Here is a 25,718-nt window from a genome sequence, read left to right on the forward strand (position 1 = left end):
GAAGATTTTTAATCACAGTTTCAATTTCAGTACTTGTGACTCGTCTGTTTATATTTTGTATTTCTTCCTGGTTCAGTCATGGAAGGTTGTGCTTTTCTAAGAATTTGTCTATTTCTTCCAGGTTGTCCATTTTATTGGCATACAGCTGCTTGTAGTAATCACTCATGATCCTTTGTTTTTCTGCAGTGTCAGTTGTTACTTCTCCTGTTTCATTTAATTCTGTTGATTTGAGTCTTCTCCCTTTTTTTCTTGATAAGTCTGGCTAATGGTTTATCAATCTTGTTTATCTTCTCAAAGAACCAGCTTTTAGTTTTATTGATCTTTGCTATTATTTCTTTTGTTTCTTTTTCATTTATTTCTGATCTGATCTTTATGATTTCTTTCCTTCTGCTAACTTTGGGGTTTTTTTGTTCTTCTTTCTCTAATTGCTTTATGTGTAAGGTTCGGTTGTTTATTTGAGATGTTTCCTGTTTCTTGAGGTAGGATTGTATTGCTATACACTTCCCTCTTAGAACTGCTTTTGCTGCATCCCATAGGTTTGGGGTCATCGTGATTTCATTGTCATTTGTTTCTAGGCATTTTTTGATTTCCTCTTTGATTTCTCCAGTGATCTCTTGGTTATTTAGTAGCATATTGTTTAGCCTCCATGTGTTTTTTTATTTTTTAGTTTTTTCACTGTAATTGATATCTATTCTCATAGCATTGTGGTCAGAAAAGATACTTGATATGATTTCAATTTCTTAAATATACCAAGGTTTCATTTGTGACCCAAGATATGATCTATCCTGGAGAATGTTCCATGAGCACTTGAGAATAAAGTGTATCCTGTTGTTTTTGGATGGAATGTCCTATAAATATCAATTATTTCCATCTTGTTTAAAGTAACATTTAAAGCTTGTATTTCCTTATTTATTTTCATTTTGGATGATCTGTCCACTGGTGAAAGTGGGGTATTATATTCCCCTACTATTACTGTGCTACTGTTGATTTTCCCTTTTATGGCTGCTAGCATGTGCCTTATGTATTGAGGTTGCTCCTATGTTGGGGGCATAAATATTTACAATTGTTATATCTTCTTCTTGGTTGATCCCTTGATCATTATGTAGTGCCCTTCTTTGTCTCTTGTAATAGTCTTTATTTTAAAGTCTATTTTGTCTCATATGAGAATTGCTACTCCAGCTTTCTTTTGATTTCCATTTGCATGGAATATCTTTTTCCATCTCCTCACTTTGTCTGTTTGTGTCCGTAAGTCTGAAGTGGGTCTGCTGTAGACAGCATATATATGAGTCTTGTTTTTGTATCCATTCAGCCAGTCTATGTCTTTTGGTTGGAGCATTTAATCCATTTACATTTAAGGTAATTATCGATATGTATGTTCCTATTACCATTTTCTTAATTGTTTTGGATTTGTTATTGTGGGTCTTTTCCTTCTCCTGTGTTTCCTGCCTAGAGAAGTTCCTTTAGCACTTGTTGTAAAGCTGGTGTGGTGGTGCTGAATTCTCTTAACTTTTGCTTATCTGTAAAGGTTTTAATTTCTCTGTCAAATCTGAATGAGATCCTTGCTGGGTAGAGTAATCTTGGTGTAGGTTTTTCCCTTTCATCACCTTCAATACATCTTGCCACTCCATTCTGGCTTGCAGAGTGTCTGCTGAAAGATCAGCTGTTAACCTTACGGGGATTTCCTTGTATGTTGTTTGTTGCTTTTCCCTTGACGCTTTCAATATTTTTTCTTTGTATTTAATTGTTGATAGTTTGATTAATATGTGTCTCAGCGTGTTTCTCTTTGGGTTTATCCTGTTGGGACTCTCTGCGCTTCCTGGACTTGACTATTTCCTTTCCCATGTTAGTGAAGTTTTCAACTATAATCTCTTCAAATATTTTCTCAGACCCTTTCTTTTTTTCTTCTTCTTCTAGGATGCCTATAATTTGAATGTTGGTGCATTTAATGTTGTCCCAGAGGTCTCTGCAACTGTCCTCATTTCCTTTGGTTCTTTTTTCTTTATTCTGCTCCCTGGCAGTTATTCCCACCATTTTATCTTCCAGCTCACTTATCCCTTCTTTTACCTCAGTTATTTTGTTATTGATTCCTTGTTGAGTATTTTTAATTTCAGTAATTGTGTTGTTCATCACTCTGTTTGCTCTTTAGCTCTTCTAGATCCTTGTTAAATGTTTCTTGTATTTTCCCCATTGTTTCCGAGAGTTTTGATCACCGCTACTATCATTATTCTGAATTCTTTTTCAGGTAGGTTGCATATTTCATCTTCATTTACTTGGTCTTGTAGGTTTTTACCTTGCTCCTTCCTCTGCAACAAATTTTTTTGTCTTTTTTTTTTTTTTTTCTGATGGTTGGTGCTGCTTTCCTGTCTTACTGGTTGTTTGGCCTGAGATGTCCAGCACTGGAGTTTGTAGGCAGTTGGATAGAGCTGGGTCTTGGTGATGAGATGAAGACCTCTGGGAGGCCTTACTCCGATTGATATTCCCTGGTGTGTGAGGTTCTCTGTTAGTCCAGTGGTTTGGACTCAGAACTCCCACTGCAGTAGCTTGGGCCCAACCTCCTCCCTGGGAACTAAGATCCCACAAGCTCTCAGGCTGAAACTTCTTTCCAGGGACTAAGTTGGAAAGGAAGGACTAATTTATTTAATCAGGAGCACAGCAAGAGGGCAGGCATGCAGGCCCAGAAAACCATTCTTATCCACTCTGATTCTGATAGTATTATTCTGGTATATTAATTACCTGCTATTCATAGTCAGATTATACTTTGCAATCCAAAAATGTTAATACACTGACTGAACTCACCATTCTGGCAAGAATCCTTTATATCGATAAATACTGAATTGAGGCCTATGTTCTTCTTAACTATTTACCTGGAGTAGTGGGATATTAGTACTTGAACCATTCATTATGATTAAAATGTCCTTGTTGCTCGTGAAGATTAGAGGACCCAACCCTTCACTCTGTTCAGTGGCCACCAACTGGATCCTTAGTTTCACTTAACTTCTTGGAAAATGCATGTTGTTGTTCACAAAGAGAACAAGAGGGTGGTGAGGAAATGTATCACTTCTTTGGTAATAAGTGTTGACATGCAGCAAAAATCGATTGAGTGGAACCGAGGTGGTGGCAGTAGCGATGGCTGGAGGGGGGACCCGGGTGGGAGCAGCAGGGGCGAGGGAACCCACTCCACTGGCTCAGGAACTAGGCTTTTCTCACTTGAAGGGAAAAGGAGATGTGGAAAGGGGCCAAAGAGCAAGCGAGGATGGGTGTGGGAAAGGGAGGTGAGGAGGGTAATTCTCCCATCTGGAAGTCCTGGGAAAGCCATCTCATAGTATTTTATATTAAGGGTCTAGCTCAGTAAAGGGACCTGGTCATTTTAGAAGGGTAGCTGACTTCTGGTTTCTCTTCCTCTTGCCAGCTATGAGATCCTGGCTGGGCCTCTGGATCTCTTGGAACACCTCATGTGCCATGTGTAATCTGAACTTACAATATCCTATTGTACTGAAGGCAGGAAGTTGGAAAAGATAACATTTAAAAAAAATTTTAGTATGAAACCTACAGAGTCATAACTTCACAAAATATGTCTATTTACAAGGCCAAGACTCCCTCCTTCTCAAACCACTCCCCTCCTTGGCAACACTGCTGGCAGCAGCCATGCTTGACAAGGCAGGATACAAGAAAATGTTACCATTACTAGATTCTAAAGGGCCACACTCAGAGATAATTTTTTTCTGGATATCCCTCGAGCTCAGTTAAGAAAAAGGTCCATGCCCTCTTAGGATGTCAAGTGTCCTTCAAACTTTCCCAGACTGGTGCCTGGATTAAGCAGGCATCTTAATCCATTTAGACAAGTGTTGGTGGGTAGAATAGATCAAAATAACTGGCTAAAAAATTGCACAAGCAAAAATGTAATTTACTTCAAAGTTTAAATAGCTACCAAAAAGCATAATTCTATCTGTCCAAACCTTAACCCCAATCACTCATTCAAAAATGTCCATTTCTCCTTATTCTTGTAGCTCATTTCGTTCAAATTTGGGGACAGGTAGATCAAACTGCTTCAGGTAGCAACTGAAAAATAATGATACAACCTGGTTAAACAAGTTAGCTAAAGTGAACACAGGCCTTCCTCATTTGCATAAGATGGCATTTCAGCTGGAGAATTTGTTTTATAAACAAGCATTGGGGTTGACGTTCAGCAAGCTCCCTGGTTTCCACTCTAATTGCCAGTTTTGTACTTGAATACTTAAATTATTTACATATTCATGAGATTAGAAATCAGCTCTGACATTGGGAAATTTCAAGCACATGGAAATCTTGCCAAAGCATGGTATATAACGTTCCACATATTTCTTATGAATAACTGAGTGCCTTTTAATGTAGTGCCTTGGGAAACGTGATGGCATTAGGTAGGTATCAGCTTCCTAAGTGTTTGTGCTTGTGCAGAAATCATTTGAATATCCCCAGGGGGTTGAATCTGAAGGATCCATTTATCTTTTATTTCAATCTCGCCCTTTTGACATTAAGGGGCTGCAAGGTCTACTCAAAAACAAACAGAGTTGCTGTAAAGGCAAATACTTTAATATGTAATGGCTTATTGTTATTATAATCAAGAATATTTCTGAGTACCATATATTGGTTCTCGCTTGCTCTGTTCATTCTGGTTCAGTGGTACCTTTTAGTGATTGTCTAAGAGGATATTCAACATTGACTAAATACGTATAACGTCACGTATGGGGAAGACACCGGATTACGGCTAAGGAAGCCTTGCGTCTAAACCTAGTTATGCCACACCAGGTGGCTCTCTCCTAGGTCTTTGAATAATACATTGGCTGGCATTCACGTGGTGCTAGCCATGTGCCAGGTTCTGTGTTGAGTGTTTTACATACATTATCACAGCATCCTCAAACAGTCCTGTGAGCCAGGTACTGTTATTGTTCCACTTCACAGCTGGCGAAACTCTAAAAGTTAAATGACCTGCTGAAGGTCACATGGCCATTTGGAGGGCCTGACAGAGAGCTGATGTTCCTGCCTCACTTGCTGTGCTGTCTATCGCTGGTGAGAAACCAATATGACTGAGTTTTGGAAAATGCTGACATCTCTTCCCTTATATCAAGCAGTCATTATTTCCCAGAGAATTCCTGGCACTGAAGGCTGTCGTGACAAACAATGGCCATCTGTTAGTGCTCCGTCAGGAAAAGTAGGAAAGATTAAAAAGAAAGTTGTGTTCTTTTTTTCTTTTTTGTTAAAGAAATGTATATTAAACTGTTTAAGTAAAATTGCAGGACTGGTAGAAAGAAAGAAGGGAGAAAGCTAAAAGCAGTTCTTCTTTTAAAAATTTACTTTTATGCAAGTTACTAAAATTCTATTGTATGCTCTCAAACACACTGGCAGTATAATTTTCCTTTTCTATCAATATATGATTTTAACTCAAACTCTGCCTTCATTTATACAGAGAATGCCGCTGTTAATGTTTAGGGTTTCAATTATTTGTGAATAGGGTTTCCTTATGAAAGCATGCTTTCCTCCTTTAAAGTCAGGTTTTGGTTTTAAGTGTATCTTACACATATTTACCAAAATACTGAAGGTGAGGCCACCGTGCAAGCCTTAGGATTTCTTATTTCTTTCATAAACTTTGAAACTTTGGAATATAGAAGAGAACAGAGATCCTGCAAGCTCCCACATGGTATTACTTGGACTGCTGACTCATAGGGCTCCAGAACAAGTGAGACAACACAAACTCATGAATATTCTAGAACTGCCGCAAAATGAAGGGTGACCCACCAAACTGTCCTAAGGGTTTTATCCTCCCTCCACAGAATTAATCACTCATTTGCATGCATTTTTTTTTTTACTTCACAAAACAATGGAACTTTTCCTGAAATAAAACTGACAGGAAGATCCATGAACAGGAGAAAAACAAAGAGAATGGGAAAGACAGAGAAATCAGCAAAAAGGCGATCTGGGGACTAAGACAAGGCACCAGATGAGGTTGACCTGCCCTGCACGGCTTTCTGTTTTAAGTTTTTGAGTTAGTTATAAACACTTAAAAATAGGAAAATGTCATATCTCAAACAAAGCAGGATTACTTCTCTCGAAAAACTCTGAGAAGTCTGGTGACATTGAATGAGCCATCCTCGGTGGCAAGAACAGCAGGCTGGAGCTCACCAAGACCCCCCACCACACCCCACCCTCCTGAATGAACACCTGCTCTCCAGTTTCCCACAACCCAGACCCAGTCGCCGTGTTCACTTAGTTGCTTGGTTATCTGTGTAGGAACTGAGTCCACGGTCTAGAAGGACTTGGGCACCCAGAGTGGGGAGAAAAAGCTCACTGTAGAGGACTGGAGAAACGTGGACCCTCCTGCTTATGGTCAGGGGCAGCAGGTACATCTGTAGGAGAGGCCTTGCCGCCTGGATAAGCCGAGCAAGGGGGTCTCTCCTCCCCAGCTGTGAGGCACTCTTGAGTCCCAGGAGCGTTCACGTTGGCTTCACAACATTGCAGACTCGCCCCTATACAATTCGCTCCGCAGTGTAACCCCTAACAGAGAGGCCCCGAGCCCAGCGCCCCAGGATGGTCAGCAGAGCTGAGGTAGATGCGTATTCTTACACATTTCTCCTGTTTTTTTCTTTCAGTCACATCTGTGTTTTGTTTTCACTCATTTCCACTATCTCCCAACACATCATGTTTAGCGACGTGTTTGAGACAGACTGAGAGATGCCACTGGAGGCAATGTTTCATAGCACAGTTTGTACACTAGTTTATTGCCAAATTAAAATAAAGATGTAATCTGGCACACTTGGCCTGCTGCTAAGCCTTCCTTGGGTGGTTTCCTGTACTGAGGCAACAATGTGGGGGGAAAACAAGGAAAGAAGCGGAAGCTCTGTACCTCTGTTCTCCTGGCTGCTCGGTTTCCAAATGCCAAGAAACAAAAGGAAGGAGCAGAATGTTTGGTTTGCCAACTGCTTAATTACAGAAATGACAAAACTAAATAACGGAGAGTGAGATGTTGGGGGTCCTGGTATAAATGCTGTGGAATTCTTCACGGCATCCACAGTGATTCACTGCTGTTTTGTAAGAAGCTTAAAAGGTGTGGCTGTACATAACAGGTATCCCTCTGCCCATTTGGCATGAAGTTTCCCATAATGTCTATAATGCTTATTTTTCTGAAAATTCCAGGGCTTTCCAAAGGCACATCCTCACATAGACCCTTCAGAGGCCAAGGAGTCTATCGCCTGTGTCTATACCATGGAAGTCCCCCAACAGGGCTTTTTAAGAAGTCAAGCTACTTCTTTTAGAGCTTCAAAGGGAAAAAGGTCCCAAATCTCTTCAGTCATTCTAGTGGTGGCTGGAGAGTCACACACTCATTCAAAAACATTTACCTCTTGGCAATCACCTACATCTTTAATATCACAGGCAGATCTCTCTAAGAAAAAATAAGAAAAAAGGCTAAAATATCAAAGTAACCTGATCTTATGAATTTTGAGAGCATTTGGTCATACACATTTCTCCCTGATTAAAAGCATTTTTTTTTTTTTTTTTTTAATCTGGCTTCCTATGGAACGATGGCCAGTAAAACTCTGTCTTGGGCCAGAAAGCACAATCTGTTCAACGAAACTCTTTCGAGTCCCTTAAAATGCTCACATCAAAAAGCCTCTACTGAGAGTCCAGACACTCAAGATGAAACGCAGCTGGAGCAGAACGCCATGGACCACATGGGCTCTTTCCTGCAAGCCAGGGATCCAGCCTTTGTCTTCAGGGCCCTCAGAGTCTCATTCAGTAAAGGTGAGAGAAAGCAGTGGCAGGGAAATAAGGGAAAAGTAAAGGTGTTCAAAAGGGGAGTGTATGCCTCAAAGGACTGACAGCAAACAAGGGAAGAGAGGAGAGGAGGACAGTGCACAGGTGAGTGCTGACGGAGCTGCCACCTCAACGCAATAACTTCTAACGGACGGTGCTCTCTACCTGAGGATTCTGTTCACCGCAGGCTGCTTGAAAACAGCATCCGGCAAAGGGAATCCTAGCACCAAAGCTACCTACCATCTTTGCTGAGAGTTCTGCAACAGGAGTAACTGTCACAGACATATTGATGAACAACACTTACATGAAAAAATAAGTGTTCCCACTTCCAAAAGTCACTGGCCTGCCAACACTAGCACGGGGCCCTCCTTGGGGCCCACTGCTGCATCTCACCAGGGTTCAAAGCTCCGTGATTCGTGGCTGATTGCCAGCTATTATTTCCGTATCACTGACCTGCTTGAGTGGCCACAGACCTTCTCCACTTGACTTCGGGCCAACACCACCAGCTAATGGCTCATTGGATGGCTGCAGCCCACTCCACTCCCCGCTAATGCCCCACTCCTCATGCTGTGATTCAAGCCCTGATACATGGAGCCCTTCCCCAACCCCTACTCATATTAGCAGGTGATCTATAATTCTTTTTTCCCAGGATGATTTCTCCTTCATTCTCTTCTGGAGAAACAGAGAGCTTAGCAGAAAGGCTGGCTTCTGCCCCTTTGCTCATCTCCCGATATCACCATCCATTTAGCAGTGAACCCTACTGAATATCATATTCAAATTCCAATTGCTAAACTTAGACATGTGACACAAGGGAAAATTCATTAACGTCTAAGATTTTTGGTTTGTTAGCTACATACAGAGCAAAGACTGTTAAGGCTTCTTCTACCTCTAAAATGATAGAATTCATTTGGTCTGTGGTCACAAAAGATACTTTGTGGTCCTGACCGAGCCTACTGTGATACCATCCTAACTGGTCTTCTTGGTTTTGACCTCACAGCACCATAGTTCATTCTAATATTACTACCAGATTAATCTTTGTAATCTATAGCTCTGAACACATAATTCCACTGACCAAAATGTTCAAAAGGCTCCTAATTGGGAAAACAAAAATTATTTTGCCCAACAGTCAAAGTGGTCCAAAAAAAATTAAGATTAGGTTCCAGGAGTACATGTATAATTAACTTTCCCAAATTTCAGTTTCAGCCAAATAGACACATTCACAACCCTGTTTACATGAGTTTTCTAACTTTACAAATTTATATTATTGTTTATGACATCCCTCTTGTGCAAAACGCGCCCCCTCCACCCCCCACAGACATACGACAGTCATTAAAGTCCAGGTGAAGTCATTTTATAAGATCTCCACCTCCTAAACTTGGGCTGCCAATTTCATATAGTCCTTCCAGCTACTCTGACCGGGTATCTACCATGTGTGAATGAAGAATCTATCTGCCTTTTTAGTCCCTTTTAGGCTACTGAACTCACGTGCATTTATATTCTTTCCCTAGATGGAATGAATACCCCTTGATATAGTCATTTTACACCAAGCACATAAACAGACGTGGAGTCTAATATTTGTGGGGTTTTTTTGTTCTTTTCAATCTCATTGGAAGTGCACCTGCAATTATAACTATCCACACAAACACATTTTAAGGCAAAGAAAGCCAACCCCAAGTACCAATTCCCATACGTGGCTGAGTCGGAGCCACATGTCCCAACTCCTCCAGAGTTATCCACTCTGCCACAGTGCTCATGGCATCACTGTCTGAAGTACTGGCACATGAAGGGTTAAGTTTTGGGGCATCTCCTCTGACACAACTGCAAAGGTGCGTAGTTTTCATTTAGCCAGGTAAATCTGGCCCTCAGTGTGCCTCTGGCATCAGGGGAGGAAATTAACCAACTGTCAAATAAAATACAAAAACCCAGTGGATTAAATGACTAATACTCTTGCGTCCTGAGCTGCTCAGCTCTGCCTCTGGTAACTGCACCATCCTGGACTAGATGCACTGTGGCTTGACTCCAGGAATGAAATTGTACATTCTGCTGAAAGGGGAGCCAGGCTGCTCGAGAGGAAAAAAATACTAATTGTAAGTCTTTCCTATTTTTAGGCTAATGTGTATTTTATTTGGCAGTGAGGGCAGGTGCGAATAAAACTCCAATCCTGAGAATTGTAATTTGCTTCCTCAAAAATGCTCATGTCAGCAGAGACCCTGAAAAGTTGTTTATACTATTCCCCTCCCTTCAGGAAGAACCCCATACGTCTATACCAGCCCAGATGGTTTTAACCACCTGGTTAAGTACACTAGGGTTTTAACCCTAGAATATTCTCCTCACTCAGGAAAGTCCAGTAGTTCTTTAAATGTATGTAATTTGTAACATATAATTCCTCTGAGGGTAATTCTCAGGATGACCTCACTGAACCGTGCATTTCACAAAGAGCATTCGAACATTTTACCTATTTCCCTTTTGCCTTTTATGGCTACAGCCTCTCTCACATTTGCCTTTGTATACTTTTTGCCTCTAATTCTAATCTGATGGTATTTGCTGTTGCTAGCCTTATACTCTAGCTGAAAATGTAAGTTCCTTAAAAGCTGGAGCTACATGTATGCTATAATGTATCTGCAGTACAGAGTACATGATATATTTTACAGCATTTATCCCATAAAATACATATACATATTGCATGTGCACGCACACACATATATACACACAGATAAACATACGATAGCATAACTTCATTCAATGCCTTCCTGAAACGTAGACCTATCCTTCAGCCCAACCACCAAGAGAAGAAAAGTCCTGAGATTGCCTGATTCTGAATGTTATCTAGGTACATTTCTCTCACTATTTTAGCATATCACTAGCTAATGTTCTTCACTCTTTCAGGGTCCATCCTTCCCTTTAAGGCTCTGAGAAAAGCTATGGGTTCTTAATTCCAAAAAAAAACATGATCACACCTCACATACACAAAGCACTGTCTCAAATTCCATGGGGGTTTCCTGATGGCCTGAAGCTTCCAGGTAAGAACTGCTCCTCCACAATGTCTTCCTTAGGGTCTAGCTTTGCCTTTGTGTGCTGTTTCAGATGCTTACACGGCTCAGACAAGCAACCTGAGATCCACATTGCTGCCCCTCGCCCCACCGGCACAGGGTTCAAGCTGCTGCACAGAACAAACCCGACAGCTGAGAAGAAACGCAGCGATGACTAAGTAGTTGTCTTTCCCTAGGACAACCGTGCACCACAGTCTCGAACAAGGGGATCACGCTCACCTTTTGGTCTTGGCTGTAAGCCAGAATCCAGTCCTCTTGCTTGGGGTGGAAAAGTAAGCTCTGGATGTAAAAGTTCAGCCGGTACTTTTGATAGGTTGCCCCTTCGTCCGAGCTGATCAGTAAGCTGCTCTCAATCTCCGGGTCTGTGAGCAACATAATCTGTGGCAGAGAATTGTTCAGGGAAGAAAACAACAGAAAGGTAAGTGTGCAAATTTACAAGGCTTAAAAATGAGCTAAAGTTTTGACAAGGGAGGGAAAAGGAACAGGCAAAGAACGCTTGGCCAAACAGGGACCTTGACTCTGTCAGGTTTGCTCTCCTACCTTGGACCAAGGCCATGAAACTGTTTGCACCAAGAAGTGAAAGAGGCGGGACAGACTGAAAGGAAGGAGGAGGAAATGTAGGAGTGCATTTTCTTCCCTCCTATAGGGCTCCTTGGTTTTTTTTTTCCCAAGGTTATTTCCTTGATCTGAAATATTTCCCATTGTTCCCCTAACCCCAGCCCTCCTTCCTGCTGAGCCTTGTCTAGTCTCCATTTTTGGGGGATGAAACTTGTCACAGTCTTTTGTTAGAAAGGTGGAATGAAGTAGAAAGAGGATGGAGTCCGCTGGTTTTTCTCTCCATGGCAAACCCTCCTGTTCACATCAACGATATCCCATGTCATCCTGCCTTTAGTCTGATTTTCTGAGTCTTGAGTCAAAGACTGTGCATTCAAAAGCCTGCTCTGGGTATTGTCCAAAGGCTCCTTTACCACCTGCTAACATATTAATAGTTTACTTATTGTCTTTATTGTCTATATATTCTTTCTAGAACACAAACCCATGAGAATAGTGATATTTCTCTATTTTTATCCCAAGTGCCTTCCCAGCAGCTAGAACGAGGTCCAGCATATATTATATATTCAATAAATATTTGACATGAATGAACGAAAGTTAAAGGAATGAATGGAAAGTTTTCAGAGTAGTCACATAGATCTAGAAAGATGCCCAGGGTAATTTGAGCAGATATGAATGTAAGTTCCATGGAAAACGTCATTGGATGCCCTTCTCCATCTTTGGCCTATTGACAAGAGAATACACTATACTCATGTAAAAATTCACAGCTCCAGAGGCTTGGGACTTTCTCCTTTTGAGGGTTAACCTTGGCCATAGCAGTGTGAACAATCCACAATAGGAGCAAGACGGAGGAGCTGCTCTGAAAACGGCTTTTTACTCTCTTGTTTTACGCCTCTAGGAATATGTGATAAAGTACCTCATTCCCGACTCTGCAGGTTGCCTTTCACTCAGTCAAAGTGCACACCTAACGCCTCCAGTCAGGTGGCCTTAATGCTACCCACTGACTTCTTCCCCAAAAGCTTATTCATTGGCACTTTCTGAGTTTGGTTTGGAGAAGCATGAAAGATGTGCTTAATGTGTGGCCGTATGAAGAGAGATCACTGCAGCCCAGGGTTTAAAGATTACCAGCTAAGGATGTGGCAGTTCCAGGAAAAGGAGAGAGAGAGAGAAAGGAAGAAGAAAAAAAAAAACTAGAGCCCTGTCATAAGAGAACAGAGTGCCAGGCAAACACACAGGGCTTTCTCAGGCATTTGGAGGCAATCGTATTAAAACCTCAGAATAGTTAGTGTCATATTCCAAAGTGGTGTCCGATCACAGCAAATGGCACACAACGATCTCACACCAGACACGCTCAGCCTGAACTGTGTGTATGTTACCCAGGATGAATTTCAGGTTCCTCGCTGTTCTTTCACCCTGCCCTTCTCGAAGAGGAGAAAGGGACGGATGAAGTGGAGTGAGCGGAACGCTGTGGCTGTCAGCTCTGTTCCGGACAAGATGTAGAGCACACACAAAACTGGAGACTAATTGCCTCCCCTCCCATGTTCTGGTGAAGCCACTGTCCATCGACCATAAATTCCGACAAAGTAATAGGTCTCTCTGTCTTGTAGTCACCGAGCAGACAGTGTTCCCTTTCTGGATAACCGATGCAGAACCATCAGGTAATCTGCTAAGTACAAACTTCCGTGTCATCATTAAAGTCTATTGTACGTACTAAGCAAGGACGATCAGATGCCTCCTAAGTTTACAAGAATATTTCCAGGGGATTTCATATTTACTGGCACACAAAAGCTGTCATTTTCCAGAAACAAATAAGTCATCAAATGATCATATTGCTTTGTGTCTCCAACCACAATTAACAATCATATATAACAGCCTTTTGCACTACTGCCAGCAAGTAATTTCTATGATAATATGAAGAGGCTCAATTTTAGAGCATCTATTGTCTCGGGCAAGGTGATCTTCCCCACCCCCCTGCTTTTCTATTTCCCTGTAAACCAGAATATGTTTACTCTCTACCCACAAGTGCGGATCTCACCACCTGCTTCTCCTGGCAGACTACTTCATCAAAATTAAAACCCTGGGCCTACAGAATATCATCAAATCAAGTTGATTATTTATCATTTATTTAAAATACTTCTGATACTCATTTATACTCTGAGTCAACAAACTGTATGAGATATTCTGCATCTAAGTACTACTGGATGGGGGAGGTAGAATAATACAAATATTTTCAAACATATGGTTATTTAACATTAAGCAAATAAAACTCCTGGCTTCCTCAATCTTTTCTTTTGGGTACTAAAAATATGTAGACCCAAATCTCACCATTTCTTTACAGTCTTCACTTAAAACCTTTTATTTGGGAATCTGACATTTTGGAAATTATAGAAGATGTCAGGATATTCCCCCCTGTAAGATTTACAGATGTATCTGTATTACACAAACCTTCCAGTGGTTCCTCTTTCAAATCTCTGCTCCAATCCACTCAAAACAAACAGGTCAGTCTGGATCCATTTTTGTTTAGCCATTTTTTATTGCAAAAACAACTTTGTAAGACTGCCAGTAGAATTCAAAATAAAAGAAAAATAGGTACTTCCCTGGTGGCACAGTGGTTAAGAATCCGCCTGCCAATGCAGGGGACATGCCATGACCCCTGGTCCGGGAAGATCCCACATGCTGTGGAACAACTAAGCCCGTGCGCCACAACTTCTGAGCCTGCGCTCTAGAACCTGCGAGCCACAACTACTGAGCCCACGAGCCACAACTACTGAAGCCCACGCACCTAGAGCTTGTGCTCCACAACAAGAGAAGCCACCGCAACGAGAAGTCCGCGCACCACAATGAAGAGTAGCCCTGCTCACTGCAACTAGAGAAAGCCCGTGCGCAGCAACGAAGACCCAACGCAGCCACAAATAAACAAACAAACAAACAAACTTACAAAGAAAAATAAATTGACCCTATCCCATCAACAAGTGAAACCATGTTTGTGCCCCCTTTTACTCCTTTATCCGCAGCTACATATCATATCACAGATTGAGTTTTTGCTTGTTTTTTTTTTTCATTTAATATTATGGCCTATATTCATTTCCACCTGAACTGTAAACACACAAATGCATACACACACATTAATACACACCACTGTATGCAATGTATTTCAATTGCTTAATCACAAGCTTCAACACAGTTAGGTTACAACCGGTTCAGTGGTTGAACCATAGTAAGTGTTTAATGAACTATTAACTGGATTAGTGGAATCTTATTATTTCAGTCTTCAAATTAGAATCTTCTAGTAATTATATTTCAAATGAGTCAAAGTTTGTTCTGTCATGTTGTAGGTTATGAAAAGTAAATATGTTAGTAAGCAAATAAAGAATTTAAGACCTAAATAGAAAATGTTTAACCCATTTGAGAAAAAAGATACAGTGTAAATAATAAGTGTGATCCAATCTTTAGACGAAAATGATGCCCTTTATAAATAAAGTTTTAAGCCATCAATATGCGCTTCCTTGGTGACGCAGTGGTTGAGAATCTGCCTGCCAATGCAGGGGACATGGGTTTGAGCCCTGGTCTGGAAGGATCCCACACAGGCCGTGGAGAAACTGGGCCCGTGAGCCACAACTACTGAGCCTGCGTGTCTGGAGCCTGTGCTCCGCAACAAGAGAAGCCGCGACAGTGAGAGGCCCACGCACCGCGATGAAGAGTGGCCCCCGCTTGCCACAACTAGAGAAAGCCTTCGTGCAAAAACGAAGACCCAACACAGCCAAAAATAAATAAATAAATTTATTAAAAAATAATAATAATAAAGTTCTATCTTCTCAAGAAGGTATTCTACTAGGAAATATTATCAAAATAGAAACTTCAAATTAGTGAATATTCCTCAAAAAGTAATAGATTACATTCCTTAAATATATTCAGTGATCCCTGTTTTTTCTGATTTACATTGGCTATCTTCTTTTGGCTTTTTTTTTCTCCTTTTTTAATTAATTTATTTATTTTTGGCTGTATTGGGTCTTCATTGCTGCACGTGGGCTTCCTTTAGCTGTGGCGAGCAGGGGTTACTCTTCGTTGTGGTGCACGGGCTTTCTCATTGTGGTGGCTTCTCTTGTTGTGGAGCATGGGCTATAGGCGTGTGGGCTTCAGTAGCTGTGGCATGTGGACTCAGTAGTTGTGGCCCACAGGCTCTAGAGCACAGGCTCAGTAGTTGTGGCACATGGGCCTAGCTGCTAAATGGCGTGTGGGATCTTCCCAGACCAGGGCTCGAACCCATGTCCCCTGCATAGGCAGATTCTTAACCACTGCTCCACCAGGGAAGCTCCCTTCTTTTGGCTTTTCATGTGACTCTGAATAAATGGGTGTTTTTCTGTGTTTAATCCTCTGCATTCTGGAATACGATCTGAATGACAGAACTTTAAAAGACCTTTATAAAAGGCATGACTCCAAACTCTGCAGGATTCCCGAAGTGAGCTCTCTAAAAAGAGGGCTTGTTTGCCTAGCATAAAGCTTGTTCCACAGTAGGTCCATACATCTTTGTAAATGAACAAATGAATGAATAAAGCAATGAGTCCTCTTCGTCCCTGCTTCTGCTAAATGCAGTTCATGGATCCCTGTGGCACTGAGAGTTCTGAGTCCTCTGAAACAAATCTCTGCTGTTCTACTTGGAAGTAAGTGGGGTGGGTAGAGACAATGGGAAGAGTCTGCCCTTAACAGGAAAGTAATTATTCTCTGTTCAGATCAGACCATGAGTGATTAGAACCAGTTTACTCCTGTCCTGCAGGGTGTGCTACACTCACTGCATCTACAGGTGAACTGTTTTCCATAGAAAGTCAATAATGGTGACACCGGCTCCCACCACCCAATTCTAAGCAATCGTTTATCATCCACTTCAGGGGAAGGAAGAAACTCTATTTGCTCTTCCTAGAGGTGATAAATGAACGTGAAATGCAATTTATAGATTTCAAATATGTCACTTCTACCTTTTTTTGGGTATTAGTCCTTCTGAAAGCTCAGTGTCATCAAACATCAAATGCATCTCCACTCTCTTTGACTTGCTCCAGATTCAAAATAGGATTAAATGATGTAATTCTACAAAACGCTGCTTGACAGCTTCCTGATCCTTCCAGGTGTCTACTCAGAACATTCCTCCCAGAAGAGCGCTCCTACCATTTAGTCTTCCAGATTCTTTTCCTAGGTGTGTTGTTCTTGGAATTCCATTATCTACCTATTTAGGCAGGTTGGAGTTATTAATAAGAGGCAGCTTCACCACCCCAAGGCATACATTTTTTCCCACCATTTCTTTGGTCCTAAAGCAAAGAGTATTTACTTTATGTGTTGTTCATTATTTGTTTGCTCATTTGTCTACTCCTTGTCATTCACGGACTGGAATCAAGAAGAGGTAATATACTAGGGATAGCTCTCTTGCCTTGCTCAAGGCTTAACTCAGACCCAGATGCCCATATCACAGGTGCATAATAAGTAATTTCCATAGTGATAATGACAATGACAAAGAAAATAACAATAGCAGCAATTGGGCACTCTAGTTATCTAGCCACTCCATTCAAACAAAAATCTATCTATAAATAGTATAAGAGGCTATCTGCAAACTCTGGCTCCAATATAACAAACAAATTAAGCAAAATATAATCAGAGCAAGTAATAATTGGCTGACCCATGTGGATGGAAGAGCTGCCTATTCCCAATGCGAGGTGGGCATTTACCCTTCCCAGATGAGCCGAGGGTGAAAGCAACAAGTGCTTAGCAATGGGCAACTGTTTGGAGGATAGTATTAGGGAAAGTTACACAGGATCCCAGAATGACCCATGAAAAGGAAGTCACTGAAGTACGAACAACAGTGAGAAAAGGAGAGGAAAGTTATTAAAAAGAAAAAGGTTCAATCAAGTAAACACGGATAGAAAAGAGTCTGTAGAAAGACGTACCCAGTGAGCAATCACTTGTCCTAAGTCCCACTCTCACCCTCTCCCCCAAACTCAGTGAAGCTCACCTAATGTTAAGTAACCCACCCATGTTCATTAACACAAAGGAGGGTCATTCAATACTAAGAGATCAGGAGACCATCTGGACAATAGACCATCTTCTTGTGACCTGAATATTGATTCAATGAAATTGGAGAGAAACTTTTGCACTGTATTCTGTAAGTTTACTTTTGAACTTTTTTTTTTTAATGAGGACTCAAAGATTTTGAAATTTCAGGGGGAAAAAAACAGTTTTCAAGAAGTGTATCAAACAATTTCAGTCCTTCATACTTCTCTTAATAGCCTTAGAAGACCCAACCTATTACCTATTATGTAATAATAATAATTCAGTCAATACTCTTTTTGCCAAACTCTGTAAGGCACAGAATAATAACACTCACCAGGAATGATAACATATGGGTTACATATCGGTTACACTCCTTGTAAGACAGTTCAAGAAAGAAAGTTTATGGAAGGTTGCTTCCGATTTCTCTTGGGACTATGGAACACAAACCCTCTCTTTCGAGTTAACTTCGAGAATCTCAAACTAAAAAACACCATTTCGCTGTGAGACTCTGTTCCCATTCCTGTGACCCTCTGCATGCATATGGACAGGTTGATATGCTGGGCTGAGTGTGGGGATACTGAACCACACCACATGCTTGTTTTCCACAAAAAGAGCCATGACCAAATCCTAAACCTGACCTTTGTCAATGTTGTGGATGTGTGTACTTCCTCAGGAAAGAGGAAGAAAGTGAGTTTAGTGAATCCCACTCATGCCATGAGAAGAAGGAAAAACAAACCATAAATATATACTATAATCACAGTATCCCATGGGGCCTAACTCCAAAGACGGATTTGGGTTTCATTTCTGCCATGTCTCTGATGCCAATTTGAAGATCTCACAGCTCACTTAATCTTTTTTTGAGCCTCCGTTTCATCACTGAGGGTAGTAATACTATAAAAAAGCTTATATGTATTGAGCATCTGCTATGTACCAGGCACACCACTAAACCGTTAAAATATATTACCTCATTAAACTGTTAAAATACTTCAGATAGATATTACGTCCATTTGACAGAAGAGGAAATGAGGCTTGGAGGAATGAGGTGATTTGTTCAAGGTCACACTGCTGATCAGTGGTAAAGATATCTATGGGATCAAATAAGATCATCTGTGTGAAAGCAATGTTAAGCTTTGTGCCAATGATACCATTATTACTTCATAAAGAATGTCACTTTAGTACTGTACGTTCTGATAAAATGTGATAGTTGAGTTCTAAAAAAGAAAGAGATAAACCTTGTTTTACAAATATCTCATAAAAATATTGCCTAGATGGGAAGAAGTGGGGGGGCAATCAGGGACTAGGAGTTAAATAATGGAGATTCAATAACAAGATGATTGGTAAGATATTCTTGAAGAAATATAGATAATTTGGGGAGGGGGCTTTAAATATAAATCTATGGAAGCAAAATACCCAGTCCTGGTTCACACTCAGATTTTTCACAATGGTGCTGGCCTCCTCTTCCTTATTCTTCTACCTTCGCTCCTCCATAAAACTGGTTTTATTCTTTATCATAAGTATGGGTGAGAAAAAAATGATAGAAACGGTCAAAAAAGCTCTGACCTAATGACAGTACAGGTAAGGAAACAAACATTTCCATACAAGCTTGTTCTCAAAAAAGTTTATGCTATGGAGCTTCCCTGGTGGCGCAGTGGTTGAGAGTCCGCCTGCCGATGCAGGGGACACGGGTTTGTGCCCCAGTCCGGGAAGATCCCACATACCGCGGAGTGGCTGGGCCCGTGAGCCGTGGCCGCTGAGCCTGCGCGTCCGGAGCCTGTGCTCCGCAACGGGAGAGGCCGCAACACTGAGAGGTCCGCGCACCGCAAAAAAAAAAAAAAAAAAAAAAAAGTTTATGCTAAAGCCAATAAGAATCATTACAATGTAATTATTTTCCTCATAAACAGATCCTATGTCTAATTGGCATTTAAAAAATAAACTCATTTTGCTGGAGAAATTGCTATTATTACACTAAGGGGATAGTAGAGTATATGGACTACTCATTAATGCTTAGCATTGTGTCATCTGGTTTTAAAATATGGCATTTTTAAAGGAAAAGAATGATGTACAAACTTGAGATTTTTATTTTTGCAGTCACTGTGGAGACTGATTAAATACCTTGAGAATATTTGAGCTGCCTTAAAAATCCCAGCATTATCCATAGCCTCTGCTCAAACTCAATCAGAACACACTTCCATGGTCATTACAAGTCCCAGAGTAACTTCTCTCTTAAATCCCCAAAGAGCTATAAATGCCAAAAGGTTACATCATTTTAAAATGTTAGCTGGTATCAGAGGGAGCCGTGGTTCTGGGAGAAATGGACATTCATCTTCTTCGCTCATGGGAAACTTTATAAGAAATGATGTTCATTTAATGGTAAGAAATCTCTTTATTCCACTAGAAATGATAAAGGAGAGGAGGTGGGGGAGAAAGAGCAAGAAAGAGAAGCTATCAGTACATGTTAACATTGATTTAGGTGAGAGACATACCATTTGGGGTAAAATCGCTAAGTTGTGCGTTTGATTGTAGAGTTTGAATAAATATCAAGTTGAAAGTCAGAATGGGAGGAAGAGCCCGTAGGAATGAATCCATTCTGAAAATCAGGGAAAAGAACATACCCACATGCTTCATTCTTTGCTCTCCTAGTATCACCATTCTGAGGAGTATGGTTTAATTTTACTTATATTAATGCTTCATGGTAAACGGACAAATACACCAGGGCATATTGGGGAATATTAATAAAGTCTCAGCCACATGACACCTTACTAATGTATTTGGCTATTAAAGCTTTCCGGGGAAGACAGTGGAGACCAGCAGGGGTTTCTCCCCAACAGGATTTGCAGCTTAGTGAAGTGACAGTTGCCTCCCAGCCCCTCTGCAGAGCTCTCAAGAAGATGGGGCGGGAGGGGAACATCCAGAAAAAGTGCCTCCAGTTACCAACGAGGTCTATTTTCACGTAACATTTTTTCTTAGTTCCTTAATTATTTAATGACAGACACTGATCATCTCAAGTTGTTTTTGAGAGGCAGACAGGGTGGATATGCTTAATCAAGCTGCCCCGGGGCATAATTACATTCTGCTGCTGCTTCTCCTCTCTTCTTTCCCTTCCGTCAGAGCAGGCAATATAGTAATGCAATGTTTTAAGAAGATTTTCTTCCCATGATTGCATGGCAGTTCTAGATCTTGGGCTGATTCCATTTCAAAACAAGTATCTCAGAAGCAGCAGAACTCATCCCATATGTTAAGAGAAAAGGACCTCTGTTCCACTTACTTATTGCCATGCAATAAACTACATCAGAATGGTGGCTACAGACAAGCATTTATTTTGTTCTTGGTTTTGTGGGTCAGGGATTCCGAAAGCGCTCAGCTAGGCAGTGAGTCTTAAATCCACTTGATGTCAACTGTGGTGGCTGGAACTGGAGGTTCCACTTCCAAGATGGCTTCTTTACTCATGTGTTGGTCTTAGCCTCTCTCTTTCTCTCCATGTTGAATCCCATCCTCAAGGCCCTTCCCATGTGGCTTGAACTTCACAGAGTATTACAGTTTCATGGTTGTTGGATTTCATAATTGGTGGCTGGCTTCTCCCAGTATGAGGGTCCCAAGAGTGAGTGCTCAAGGGACTCCAGTGGAAGCTACAAGGCTTCTTATGACCTGTCCTCAGAAGTTCTAGATGTCCATTTTGCCCCCTTCTATTGATCACACACGTCACTAACTCTGAGTTAGATTTAAGGGGAAGAGAAAAATGGACTCTACCTCTCAAGGGGGTAAGGACATATGCACACACAGAAGAATGGCAAGAATTGACGGCAGCCATCTTGGAGATATATGACAACAACTATTTTCTGTACAATATGTCATTTATAGTTAAAATAAGGGGAGTATGATAAAAACATTATTATTATATTCAATATGAATTTAAAAGTCTTTTCATAATCATAATACATCTGGAAATCAGACAACTTGAGGTTATCAGATTTTTCATTGGGTTTTGGCTGTGAAATAGCTGCTACCTTAAATTTCTGAAGGCTATAAATTCCCGATCTGGTATCAATTCAAGATGAATATTTATTGAAGCCTAAATGAATTTTATTGTTAGTCAGTCTCAGAGATATCAAGAGACCCAAGGTCAAGAAATTCTAGTTTGGGGCTTCCCTGGTGGCGCAGTGGTTAAGAATCCACCTGCCAATGCAGGGGACATGGGTTCAAACCCTGGTCCAGGAAGATCCCACATGCCACGGATCAATAAAGCCCGCGCGTCACAACTACTGAGCCTGACTGAGCTCTAGAGTCCGCAAGCCACAACTACTGAGCCCACATGCCACTACTACTGAAGCCCGCACACCTAGGGCCTGTGCTCCGCGACAAGAGAAGCCACCGCAGTGAGAAGCCTGCGCACGGCAACAGAGAGTAGCCCCCGCTTGCCGCAACTGGAGAAAAGCCCGTGTGCAGCAATGAAGACCCAATGCAGCCAAAAATAAAATAAATTAATTAAAAAAAAGAAAAACACCATTCACTTAAAAAAAAAAAGAAATTCTAGTCTGTGGATTTTCAGGATACATAAACTGCCCGGATTAAATTATAGAAGAATATATCCATTAAATATTCATTAAAATGTGCATAATTAACTATTCAGTAAGACAGCCCATATCTAGGCATTTCAATCCCAACATTTAATTAAGGATCTCATGCTATAAAAAATGAGTTTCTTAAGAGCAAAACCAGTTCTCGTCCCTTTATGTTCACAACAGAACCACCAATATCAATTATGACACAATCTAGCAAGAAAACGGAATATTTACTGTTCTCTTGGGTCTTAAAATAAACTGACTGACTTTTTAGGTAGCCTTGGACCAACAAAAACAACAAAAGGCCATTTGTGAATGGTTGAATGGTAAATGTGTCCCAGAAGCATACAGCAAGTTTAATTTTCATTGTGCACAGGCTGGTGTAAAACCATCTACAATTTTCATTTTATGTTTTTTTATTTTATATGCGTCCTGCTATGTAGCTCAATTCCTATGGCTACTAGGCCAACCCTATAAAACACTCATCTGCTCCAAGTTACTACCAACGGGGAATCCACACTCTAAGAAAATATCTACAAAACCAGCCCTCTTGACTTCAGTGGCATTTTTCAGCCCCACGATTCAAAAGGAATAAAAAGGATACCCAAAAAGGGTTCAAAAAGAACAAAAATTTTGCCTTCATAGAACCTTTGCAAACACATGATCTTTATGTATCTGGGCTAATATCTTTTATGAATCTAGTCACTACAGTTGCTCAGAAGTTAGCATCCTTAATAATCAGAATGATACCTAATCAAGGTGCTATCATACAATCTAATTATAGAAGTTCCATTCTATTTTGTGACTATGTAAAAGCATTTTCCTATTGAGATTCATGTTTGTGATGGGCTGAATATGCCCATAAAGATACCATCATTTACAAAGTTGACTGATCTTGATTTAAGAGCTGCTTTGACCATATGAGAGACTGCTCACAGGCAGTTCGGTTTTCTCCGAATGGATCAGAGATGAGGTGAATATATGTCATATTTTGTCCTGTAGAGTCCTGGTTTCCTCCTACTGTACCATCATAAATATTATTACTGACACTAAGAAATATATGGTTTGGACTATAAATTATATGGTCATCCTACAGAGTGGAAGATTTCTTTATCTGAAACCCTCAGAGAATTCTTCCCAAAAGTGAATTTTCCCAGTAACTGAGCAACTTTTAAAAAACAGTGACCATGTTTAATTAAAGAAAAAAGTGCTATGTAACGTTTAAATGAAAATGACATGTATGTTATATACACGAGGTCCTACAAACTCATGGATAGACCACACCTTCCTTGACAGAATATACCATATATCATTTACCATTCCCTGAAATCCAGGGTCGTGAAAATACAACTCAGTTAATTCATTTGACTATAATATAGCAATGCTTTCTGGAACTACTGAAATGTGCTGAGCTCTCCGCTGAACATGAAATCGTTTTCTAGGTTCAAATAATTCCTCATACTCCACCCATTAATTCCATACTTTTCCACCGTCAGACAGGCTCCTACTAATATAATAGAAACCTCTTTTCCACCTTCAATCTAAATAATTCTTCTGATGACATATTTTATTAAATTAAGAACACATTCTCAAAGTGAACCCTGTTCTAAAATCAATTTATGTTTTTTCTAGAACCCTCACTCAAATATCTTGATCACCAAATGAAGCCTTGCCTGTATAACACTGATGGCCACTTGCCTGTTCTTAGACATTCTAGAATTTCAGTTGTGTGGACCAGCCTATAAACCTGGCAGGCTCTTCTTTGGAGCCCACACTGATCATCACGTTTTCCTCTGAAGGTCACATGTGAACTGTGTCAGGCTGCGGCTTAGCCTTGTCATTGGGGAGCCTCTCAAACCTGGCCCCTCCTCAGTTCACAAACAGCTGGTACTGAATCCAATTCCTTCAATTCGGAGTAAAAGGAAGAAGAAAGAGCGCTCCTAATGATAGGGGTGTAGGCTTTAAGTTAGCTGGCAGGTGTCCAGTTTTTGATAAATATCAATGTACCTATGATACAATAACTTCGTTTCTTTTAAATTATTCATTTTATTTGCTTTAAAATTTAGTATTTTTTTCAAGTTTGAGTAAGAATTAACATGTGTTCATTGCAGAAAGGTTTGAAAAATGCCACCTCAAAAGTACTCAGAAATAGGAAAAGAAAAATCACTCAAACATCACTATGCAGAGATAATTGTCACTAACGTTTTGAAGTTTGCTTTTACAATCTTTGTTTCTATGCATATATAGATACACACACATACATAAATGGGAGGGAGACAGAGAAAGACAGACAGACACACACACACACACACACACACACACACACACACACACACGGGGAGGAAGGGAAAGAGAGAAAGATTGGTTTACATAGCAAGAGAGAGTTCCAAGTGATACTTTCTGCTTTTTAACCTGCTTTTTCCACCTTAAAACTACATTGCAAACATTTTCCAGGCTATTAAATATTCTTTAGTATTATCATTTTTTATTGGCTACTATTATAGCCAATTCAAATTCTATTCAATTTGATTGATGGAAACACCACTACACAATTAATCCCTTATTAGAAGGTTTTTAAATTTCACTGATATACTCTTATGACCTAATGTACATTAACACTTCTGTACATCAACCATTATTTCTTCAAGTAATTTCCTTAAAGTAGAATTGATGTTTCAAAGAATAGAAAGTTTGTTACCTCTTTGGATACATATTACCAAATGTCTCTCAGTAAAAAAGAATACTAATTCATGGTTCCCTATCAGGGACATGGGAAGTACCTATCACCAACACTACCTTTTTTTTTTTCTCCTCTCTCTTTATAATGCTTTCTAAGCTGACCATGGAAAAAGGTATATTTTGTGTCAAGACACATTACTAATGATAGTGAATTTTTCTTTCCTCCCCCCCTCCTTTTCTTCCTTTTGCCACGTGTGTTTAGTCATTTGAATATCCTCATTTGGTAGATTGCCAGTTCACTGTTTTTCTCCATTTTAAATCATGATTGTTACTCTTTTTCTTATTGATTTATATATATTGCCATTCTTACTTCAGTCTATTTTTAACAGTCTATCTATGCACATTTTCAATCTTCATCTAAGTTTCTAGAAAAAAGCAAGAAAGTATCATTCTGCACATATTATACAGGAGTAGACATAGAAGACCCCTGATAAGCATTTCAAGTTTGAAGGCAATTAAGAGATTAAAAACTCTAAATCACACGGCACTTCAGTAACTGTGTTCCCTGAATAAAGGAGCCACAGAAAACATGATTTCTCCATTTTGACTCTATCATCAATTCATAGGCAAACCTTTCCTGTAACCCATTTATCATAAATTGTAAGATGTTAAAAAAATACTTCACAAAAAAACCCTGCAAGTTAAGCTACTATTTAAGAAGATTTTATACATACATGACATTTTCATTTAAACTTTACACAGCCCTTTACGAATGTTAATTAAGATATTCCAACTGGAAATTGAAGCAAACCACAAGGGAGTGAAATTAGGCAGCGAGGGACGTGATAATCTCTCCAAGACAATTTCAGAGCATTTTTGGCATTTGTATGGCTAACACCCAAGAACCTGGTTCCCAGGTCTGCCTTCTAAACATGAGACCACCAAATAAGCAGGTCTTCTAACCAGTGAACATGAGCTCAGGGTGGTTATTAACCAACATGTGTAAATTTGTCTAAAACACATGAGAAACTGTCAACTAAACTGAATATTTCCTCTT

The 25,718-nt window shown here is 40.3% G+C and overlaps 1 protein-coding gene across 5 annotated transcripts in view; it reads right to left on the reverse strand.

The window, feature by feature from the left end:
* SORCS1 (sortilin related VPS10 domain containing receptor 1) overlaps window positions 1-25,718 on the reverse strand; it is a 575,069-nt gene that overhangs the window by 206,062 nt on the left and 343,289 nt on the right. For all 5 annotated transcript variants that reach the window (XM_032609239.1, XM_032609238.1, XM_032609234.1 and 2 more), the window contains exon 4: window positions 11,055-11,213. In XM_032609239.1, the coding sequence (XP_032465130.1) occupies window positions 11,055-11,213 (159 nt within the window). The remainder of the gene's footprint in view (window positions 1-11,054; window positions 11,214-25,718) is intronic.

The sequence above is a fragment of the Phocoena sinus genome, chromosome 16, assembly GCF_008692025.1.
Source record: "Phocoena sinus isolate mPhoSin1 chromosome 16, mPhoSin1.pri, whole genome shotgun sequence".
NCBI classification, from domain to species: domain Eukaryota; kingdom Metazoa; phylum Chordata; class Mammalia; order Artiodactyla; family Phocoenidae; genus Phocoena; species Phocoena sinus.